The sequence below is a fragment of the Neolamprologus multifasciatus genome, chromosome 1, assembly GCF_963576455.1.
Source record: "Neolamprologus multifasciatus chromosome 1, fNeoMul1.2, whole genome shotgun sequence".
Lineage (NCBI taxonomy): Eukaryota > Metazoa > Chordata > Actinopteri > Cichliformes > Cichlidae > Neolamprologus > Neolamprologus multifasciatus.
The window spans coordinates 28,760,281-28,770,256 of record NC_140439.1 but is presented as its reverse complement, the minus strand read 5'-3'; the positions used below and the strand labels follow the sequence as shown (position 1 = coordinate 28,770,256).

The following is a 9,976-nucleotide window of genomic DNA, read 5'->3' as shown; positions in this document are numbered from 1 at the left end:
ATGAACAATGTGGGAAAGAAGCAAAGTAATGTTTTTTTCATAATTGTTCTAACTTAATTAAAACTGCTTTCATTTCCTTACTACTTTCTTTAATACTGGCATGGTTAAATAAAACTAACAGAGCCTTGCTGTAGAAAACAGGATCATTTTCTGGCCTTTTTAAATACTTCTTTGATCAAATGACTCCTAATTAATATTCTTAATAACAACAACAACAACAACAACAACAACAACAACAACAATAATAATAATAATAGAAGCAAAAAAGAAATTGTGGCGGTAACTGACTGCTACACAGTCTTATTGATTGCTGTATATAATGAACCACAAAACAGCATAGCTCACCCTGGTAAAAAAAAATGACAGTAATAAAATAAGCATTTGAAATAACTGAAATAGTATTTTCCAAATCTTTTACTTGGTCATATAAATGTATTATCATAAAGACCAAAATACATATTTATCACACAATAATTACTTCTAATGGTGCATACATCATCTTGGCATATGAATAGTTTACAACCACATTAGCTACTCTGGACCACAGAGTAGCTAATGAACCTTGTGATGATATCAGTATACATTTCAAACACTGAAGGAAGTGTATTTTTTTCCCTAAAGTAAAAAATACACTTATCTTATGTTCACACAGACTGGATATGGGTACCTATAATGGACATGCAACAGCGGTAAATTGAGCAGTATTTATTTCTTATTTGTATTTTTAATAAATAATAAACAGGTTGTCATCATGAGGCAGGCTGCATAAATAAGCCTGTAGCTCATAGATAGAAAAGAGAAAGCCCACATTGTTTTATTTTGACTTTTGCTCTAATACACATTAGGATGATATATTTAGTATATTTGTCAGGCAACATTAATATACTGGTAGAAAGCAAATTAAAAAGAAATCCTAAATATACCATACATAAAGTATAAGCATATATATAGAACCTTATTTTAATGGTGACTACAATACTAATGTTAATGTTACAAAAAAAAAAAACCAAACAAACAGCATTGAGGTAGTTTGATTAAAAAAACTGCCAACCTGGAGGCAGTGTGAGCGGACTACCTATTAAAAACAAAAAAAAGTTTTCCAATAATGTAAAAAGAGCAGTTAACAAGATGAACATATTGTGGAGTTCAGCGCAGTTGCTCAGCTCCTCACCAACCAATTACAACACTGTCTGTAGTAGAAAAACCTAATTTGCTTTCGAAGAAACACAGCAAAGGCAGCCTACCTCTACTGCCAAGAGAAACTACCGAAACCTCTTGCTGTTGACTTAAGCCAGACAAATTTACTGTCCTAATTGATCTCAGTGGGCAACGCATCAAAAGTGTAAATAATTTCATCAGCAGCTGGCCTGCTCTGTCTTTTGGTATCCTGGCTTTTATTTCATAGTGAAAACTAACTTGTGCCTGCTGGAACGAAATTCTGTAATAATTCCCAGAGCACACAATTTTCACATCAGATAAAACTACTTAATGAGAGGATGACGTTCAATCACAGAGTAACTAGTCTCAGTCTGAGTGCGTGACCAGCTGTGTCTGTTGGGGGTAACAAGTTGCAGATGATGTTTCGGTTGTTGCTGCTGCATGTTCTTTTGATTTTTGTGGTTTAAGGGAATCAGGTTAAACTTAAGGAAAAACAAAAAGCAAAAACATAGGTTAAAGCAAAGGGGATCATCCCTTCCACCAGGTAAGACTTATGAATGTTGAATTATGCAACAAATAGGTTGTATTGTATAATCATGTTTTGCTAAGCACACACACACACACTGCTTTCATTTGTTAAGAGGTCCACATTTAGCACACATACACAGTGATGGAGTGATGGAGGCACATATCCAAAACTCTTAATTTGTGTTCATCATTTCAGAGCAGCTGGGAAGGAAAAGGGAAAAGCAGGGAAATTGCAGCTTGACCACAATCACAGAGGACACAGCGGTGCTATTAGTTTTCCAGTGCAATCACATAATCCGATGGCCCAGACATTTGCTTTAATCAGACACCTGGGAAATACATCCATCCCATTTCATTTCATCAGCTCAAATCAATCTCCCATCAGTATTAAATGAATACACTGAGAGCAGAAATCTGGCTGGGCAAGATATTATTACCAAAGGGAAGTCCTTCATTACAGCCTTTTTATGATTGCTTGTCTTTCCTCTATAGAAAGAATCCTTTGTATATATATTGTAGATCCTGTTTGAGAGTGAGCTATATCTTTGAAAGCACACATTATGGAATAAGCTGAGCCCACAATGAATCACAGTGGTATTTCTTTTTCATTCAAGCAAGCAATTTAGCAGTTTATGTTACATCAAATGTTGCATGTGGCGCTATTGGATTTTTACAGTGTAATTAGAAGCTATAGCGTGAACTCTGCTGCTGTATAGCCACATGTAACAGGTAAAGCATGTGCTTTTTATTTATGTTTTTCCTTCAGCGCTTCTCTGTATGGTAGTGTATGTGCGGATGCTGCTGGTGTCAGTGATGCTGAGCGCGCTGCACGAGGCGAGTCTTTGTCTGCTCCGGGAAGGCTGGGCTCCAGCTGGCTCCTGCTATGTCTTTGCATGCAGAAGTCAGTGGTTCCCCCAGTACCCGGAGCAGGAGGCGAGCTGTTTGATTGATTGGGATGCACACCACCAACGCCCCCTCCTCCTCCTCACCTCCTCCTCCTCTTGGCTGCACTTGCTTTGGGTGCACATGTGTCTCTCCAGCTCTCCATTTTTTCTTTACACTGACCAGCTTTATCACACACGGGCGTTCGTTCAGTAGTTAACAAAGGTGCATGCACACACACACACACACACACACACACACACACACACACACACACACACACACACACACACACACACACACACACACACAAGAAATGGAGAAAAATAATTAAAAACGAAGAAATACTGCGTGAATTACATGAATGACTGAGTGTAGATGTTGCATGATTAAGGGTAACGTTTGATGTGTATTTTGATGTATGAGCGCACATAAACATCCCAAGTGCCTCCGACATCGGGTTCATTCAGGGCAACGCATTAGCAGTCATTACAGATAACCACTTAGCCAGACCATTCTCCACACTTGGTGTTTCTCTTGCAGAGACTGTGGCATAACTCTAACGAATTCATCATTTTAGACAGACAGAGAGAGAGAGAGAGAGAGAAAGAGAGAGAGAGAGAGGGCGCCTGGAATAAACATGTATTTCGAAAGATTTGATGTTTCAGGTGCTTTTCACAACGCATTCGCTCCGGACCAATAAAGTCTTAGTGGAAAGCATGGGGCTGAAAAAGGGACGAAGTAAGGGTGTGTTAGAATCACCGAAAGCTTTTCAGGACTCCAGCGACGACCAGCCAGCCAGTGTCTGGTGAACGTGCGTGTGCGTGAAAGTGCGCGCACGTGTGTGTGTGTGTGCTGTGTTAGGACCCGCAGCCAACACACACTTAACATTCGTTCGCAACATGGCGTTGAAGCGCCGAGAGACACGACGGCTCTCCCCCGACTAATGCAACCTTATTGTTAGGAAAACCAGGGAGACTGTTAACCAAAGAACCCTAAACATTCTCAGAGACTCCTTTACGCACCGACGGAGACAATAGCGGATTCCAGCATATGAATGTCGCTATAACGGTATAGCTGTTGTATAGACTCAAGCTGCTACCCCACTGGTGGAAATCAAAGGCTGTACATGGCGGTGGAGAGTACAATTTGGCTGTTCTGTCTTCTTTCGCTGTTTTGTGGTCCATCCAAGCAAGGTAAAGCGCTCACTTAAATCTTCTTCTTTTTTTCCCTTTTTTTCTTGTATGGTGCATGTGTGAGCCAGCGGACCTCTCGTATTACTCTGAAGTGCAGTTACTCAGAACATAAGTAGACTGCGATAACAGATATGAGCTACTGGGTGAATCTGCACCTTGCACAGTTTGTACAATATCCCCTCCGTATTCAGTGTTCACCTCATTTGGCCTCTCTAATCCCCACGATGTAGGGGTTGTTGTTAGGGTACTTCATTGGTATCTCTCTCAGGACGCGTTGGAAAGCTTTGGCGATGGGAAGTTGCAGCACATTGCCCAAGGAGTAGCCACAGTGTTGTTGAATGTTGCCACAGGGCGGCCAGGGGCTTTGAAGCGACCGTGGGAAGTTTGGGATCCAAACCAGGGAATCGGACTCACAATAATAACATGTGTGATGGGCTTGTGCGTTCAGAAATAGAACTATGTCCTGCAGCACACCGCTATTTCGTGTTCTGCTGCTGAGGGGGGGGGTTAACTTTTTCTGTTACAGTGCACTGATGTGCGCAAGGGACGTTGTGGTTTTCCCCTCTGCATGGCTCAGAAAAGTTGAGGGAGAGGTTTTTGAAGACAGTGTAACATCATCAAAAGTATTCTACATATTTATAGATTGCCGTATGATCTATAGAAATCTAAAGATGGATGCATCATGATGAATATGATAGCTGTACAGCAAAAAGTTTATTTCCTAATAACTGCTGTGGCTGGTTGAAGAGGAAAATGCTAACAGTGGTGGCGATGAGCCGGTGAGAGACTGTCTGGTCACCGGATTTACATGACAAAAGACCAGCGCAGAACACGAGTGGCTCTTATAGAGTAAAATGCTTACCAGTGGTCAGGAAACAAAAAAGATAGAACATTTGATTTCCTTAAAACCTTTTATTCCAAAGCCCAACTTTCTGATTTTTGTCTGATGACTGTCTAACATGTCAGAACACTTCTGTATGAAATCACTGGGGCAACATTCAGCTCAAGAAGAGCATCATATCAGAATTTCATAATCTGTTTCCATCTTGTTCCTCAGAGAGTTTGGATTATAAGATAAACACATGGAGCAGAGACCTAGAAACTGAAATTCTGGCAGAGGATTGGAAATCAGTGGGTACTGTAACTCCTAGTCAGACATGAGAAAGTATGTAACTCCTGCCATGTATATATGTGCATGGCAGTGTGGACAGATTAAACATTTTGGGAGCAGGTTAGAGTGGCATGTGATTTTTTTTTAAAAATTAGTCAAATCTATAAAAATGCCAAAGACAACACAGAGTGACAGGCAGACAATTGTATTTTTGTAACAGCAAAGTGATTCTGAAAGTGTTATTTGCCACAAAATTGGCATATCTCAGCATATTGTGGATGCTGTGAAAGAGAAAAAAAGGAGAAGAGGCTGAAGCATCCCAAATTACAGAAGAACTCATATGAAAATTGTTGGTAACGGGTGTTAGGGAGGAAAAAAAAAACTTTGGTTCAAGTCATCATCATGAATATGTACAGAAGAGGTCAGGAGAGAGGTGTAGCAGTAAGTGTCTACAATCATCACTGTGCAAAACACAGTAGAGGCTCTGTTATGCTTTGAGGCTGCATTCAGTCTCCATGTTGGGGTCTTTTGATCCACCGTAAAGTTCCATCTGGAAAGTGGTACTAATACACAAGCTATTAATATCACCATAAAGTTACACAAAAACTATGCCTCTTTCTTTACTTTAGTCTCATTGAACAGCTTGTGTAGTTTATCCTTTGGTGGGAGTTGCAGAAAGGTTTCCTGCTGCTGCTGTGGTATGTTATGGCCTGCAGTGATTGCTACCAACAGTGATGAGAAATAAGGCAGTTTGGTGCTTGGTGGATTGGTGTGGCAGCGAAAAGTCAAGTGTAATGGAATGCATGTATATGAGAACCATGCTTGTATCCAGGCAGACATCACTTGCCTCTGAGATACTGTAGTTTCAACACATAAGCTCCATTACTCATTCTTCAATTATGTACACGATGGCCTTAAGAAGCAGGCAACTTAGAGGTGTGCCACCTTGACTTCCATCTGATATAGCAGTAAGAGGTCAGAGGATACAAATGATATAGAGCTAGATTACCAAGCCTTGAAGATTCCAGAATATACAGAATAAGGAATAACTTCTGTTGAGATCTTCTTGACAAGAGAGTGAGTGCCACACTTGTGGGCAGTCACAGCAAGATGATGAAATCTTTTGCAAGTAAATACTGATTGGTGTGGAGGTTATGCATGATAAGAGTTGGGAAAAGGTTGATTTATTTGTACAGTGAGAACAGCAAAGTTTTGAGTTTGGACATTTTGGGATTAGGCAGTTCAAACATTTCAATAAAATCATACATTTGTAAGTTTTAAAAATTGCATCAAAAAAACTCACATTCAAAGATCCATTGTGATATTTAACATTTGTCATCAAATCCCACAATTGTAATTATCAGCACTGCTGATAGCAACGTGCTTTAAAAGGTTGCTTATTATGTGTTATTACCAAATAATTATACTTTTTGTCATCAAGATAAGTAAACAACTCAGACATTTTCCCCTCTGTGTGAATTTTGCTAGGTTTAGGAAGTACATTACTGTACTGTTGTGGATGATGGTGTTTATGGGACCTGAGGTTGTTCCTGAATAGAGGTTAGGGTTAATTCTGGGCCATGGATAGAATGACAGGAGCTAAAGGGGTATGTTTGAGGGCAAGGGCCATGTCTGCTTGTATAAATTAACTGTTTTGTACTTTCTAAAGATCAAAGGCAAATCTGTCAGCTTCACTTAACACATCAGAAGCAAATGAATGAAGCCAGATTGCCCATGTGTCTGTGTGTTCACAGTCATAGAATACTGCACAGTTATTAATAGACACAATTAAACAACATCCACAGTCCTGAAAGACTTTATGAGCAAATCAATCTGACTATTGTAATGCATTTACCCTTTTTTATAAGCACTTGATGAATATAAACACAGTGAAAAGGGCATAATGAAGCCTAGGCGCTGACTAAGAATGACACTTGAGTTAATTTACCATTTTACAGGTCCTATTAAATGGAAATCTTTGCACTAGCAAGTTTTGTAATGCTTCTCCACTTTGTCATATGTAGTTAGACATCCTACATTAGTCCCCTGCACTTGTTACAGAGTAGCATAAGCCTTAAATAGACAGGAAAGTATTTATTTTATTTTTTTACATGTTCTCTTCTTATATCAATCACCATTATTCTTTAAACTGCTCGTCCTGATTTTTATGGGTGAAAGCCAGTGTGCCTGCAGGACAGAAGTCAGCACACACCAAGCAAATATGTAAACACAGAGATAGACACAGTACATTCACAGTACAAACTGTATCACTGATTTGGATACATTGACCAGAAATGTTCTAAAATTTTGCTGAAGTATGCTAGAGAATTGTTTCCTAACTGCTGGACTCAAAGTCGATTGTGAGTGGCTCATGGGTTTTGGTTCAAATGAGTTCCAAGAATTAAAAAAGTTGTAGGGCTTTTATTTTGAAGCACTGTTTTGTGTATATCTAGAAGACTTAAGGCTAATCAAAACAAGGTGTATTTACATCATGTACTATATGATACCCATTAAACTACCCAGTCAGATTAATTTAATGATTTAATTCATTGGACATAATTTATGGAGCAACTTTATCATTTGAAGTTGCATCATCTGGTGAATGTAAGCCCAACTTTTAGTCTCTTTTAGTTTAGTTTTTACTTTCCACTCACTCAAGAAGAAAATGTTCCTCTTTGTTCACCAAACCACGTGTCTGCTGTTTGGTGCTGACAAGGTTTTTAGTGCTTTCTTGTCAAATCCAAGAATGTGCCTCAGCTGAAAACAATGCTGTGAGAGCAGTAGAAACAAAGTTAAGCAATAGAAATGTTGACTTGACAGCTAAACAATAAAGTTAAACTTGCTGTAAAGCCTGTAAATTGAAGCTGAGGGGAGCTGTAGTTTCAGCTGTTAATTCCTACTGACTGCATAGCTCCTATGACAGCTCGGCGCCCTATAATGTCAATTAATACATTTAAAAAATGATTGGTTAGAGTAATTTTTTTCAACAAACAATTTGGCCAAGCTATAGTTGTTGGGCAAACGGTCCTACATTTAACTCTATATTACTTTGGTATACAGAGACGTTTGTGGTTAACTCAATGAATGTTAGGTGCCCACAGGTCCTGTGGCTGCAGAACAAGCTCAAATGATCACCGGCACCATGCTTAACAGATGGTATGAGGTGTTTGTGTTGATAAACTGTGCTTTGTTTTTATCAAACATAGCATTCTGCATTTGGTCTCCACTTCGGTCTCATCTGTCTAAAGAACACATTTCCAGAAGTCTTGTGTTCAGATGCAGCTTTTCAGACCTAAGCTGTCCTTTTCTTATTTTTAGAGGCAAATATTGAAAGCAAGTCATACTTGTTCAGTGTTTTTCTAATTATACCATCATGAAAGTTAACATTTAACCTGATGAGGCTTGTATAGACTCTTTGTTTTATTTTAAAACAATTTGATTTTTTATTACAAATAAGTTCGATCAAAGAAGATGAAAGAGCTTGGCTTATTTATGACTCACTAAGAAATATGAACCCTGAGGTTACGGAACCACTGGCCTAAAGTTTACAGTGAAAAGCTGCATTAACTTGGCCTTCTAGTGCCAGTCTTCTCCACTTATTAGACTTTGCCAAAACTGGCAGTAATTAATGTGTGTGGTTATTTATAGTTACCACAGCTTTCTCATCCCTGTATTAACCTAATGTTACCTTATATAGAAAGCTACAGTAGTAATGTTGACCTTACTAGTGCTCATAAAGGAACCCCCAAAACAACCGTGTAAGGAGTCGTGTAAGGAAAACTGTACAAATAAGCAAACATCTCTGATATGCTCTTGGAATACCTTTGAAGGCTCCAAGCCAGCCCACCAGCACTTCCTCATTGTAGATGTCTTAATTTTGGCTTAGTTCAAAAATCTCTGTAGACTACCTGAATGAGCAATCTTTAGAAGAACCTTGTATGCTGAAACAGAGGATGGATTTATTTCTCTAGGAATCATTTGAATTGTCAGTTTCACAGTTTCAACCCCCCCCCCCCAAACAAATAACAGATTTATTCCACCAATATGCTCAGGTCAGACAGAGTCATCTCAGCAGCTTGTAACAAAGTTAATATTTTCATGATAGAAATTTTACTGCAAAACTCTTATTGCTTAAATGAGTTTGCGGTGCTAAGAATAGTGGTGGGAGGGAATTTTTTTTTTAAGTTAACAGTTTATTTCACACACTGCAACAGGGTACTGTGGTGCAAAGTCCATTGTCTAGCTTAAATGTCATGGTGATGTAAAGTTACACAAAGGGGAGAGATTTTCAGCTTGGCACTGACTCACAGTAAGAAGTCTGGTATGAAGTTTGCAGAGTACAGATTGTTTTTTTTTTTTTTTTAGATATAAAATTCACATTATAACTCCAATCACAAAGTTCCATTTCCTGCACAGGGAAGTCATCACCATCACAGATGTTGCATCACTTACTGTGATGAAGTTGAATGGCATTTTTCATGACAGTCCGGGTATCATGAAACAACACACAAAGTTCTTGCCAACTCAGATTAAAAAAGTGGACAGTTTCATTATTTCTTTACAAGGTTATCCTGAGTTTGCTTTTAGGTTGAGCAGCTCTCAAAGATTTGGCTGTCAGACACACACAAACACAGGATCTCTAGGTCTTTCTTCAGTTCTAGGTCATTTTTTATTTATCACTGCACTATTTGAGTTGAATCTGGAGTTTTTTGTATCAAACTTCTATCAGAACTTTAGCTGACGTGGATGATTTAACGTGCGTACTCCAAAAAAACATAAAACTTTAAGAAACCCATAATTTATTTCCTGCAAGGTTGTTTTATGATGGAGTCGATGCTGACCTGCACTTTTAGGTCTCCTAGGGATGTCCACCTATGCCTCTCCTAAACTCTAGCATCATCTTTAATGTATAGAGTGCATTCACCTCTGTTTTGTTGTAAGGACACCTTAGAGACAGTTGTTAAACCTGCAGTATAATGGCACCTACAAAACATTAAGCACTGGTTTTGGAGATGGATGCAAGCCATCTGGAGAAGGACTTTAGCAATTTGCTGCACTGTTACTGCTCATGGGTGGAACAGCTTTAACATTATTATAAATG

General features: G+C 38.9%; 1 protein-coding gene across 1 annotated transcript in view; it reads left to right on the top strand.

Annotated features, from left to right (window-relative positions):
* The first annotated feature begins 3,143 nt into the window (after nucleotides 1-3,143).
* igdcc4 (immunoglobulin superfamily, DCC subclass, member 4) overlaps nucleotides 3,144-9,976 on the top strand; it is a 55,265-nt gene continuing 48,432 nt past the window's right edge. The window contains exon 1 of the mRNA XM_085156397.1: nucleotides 3,144-3,764. Within this exon, the coding sequence (XP_085012523.1) occupies nucleotides 3,698-3,764 (67 nt within the window). The 5' untranslated portion in view covers nucleotides 3,144-3,697. The remainder of the gene's footprint in view (nucleotides 3,765-9,976) is intronic.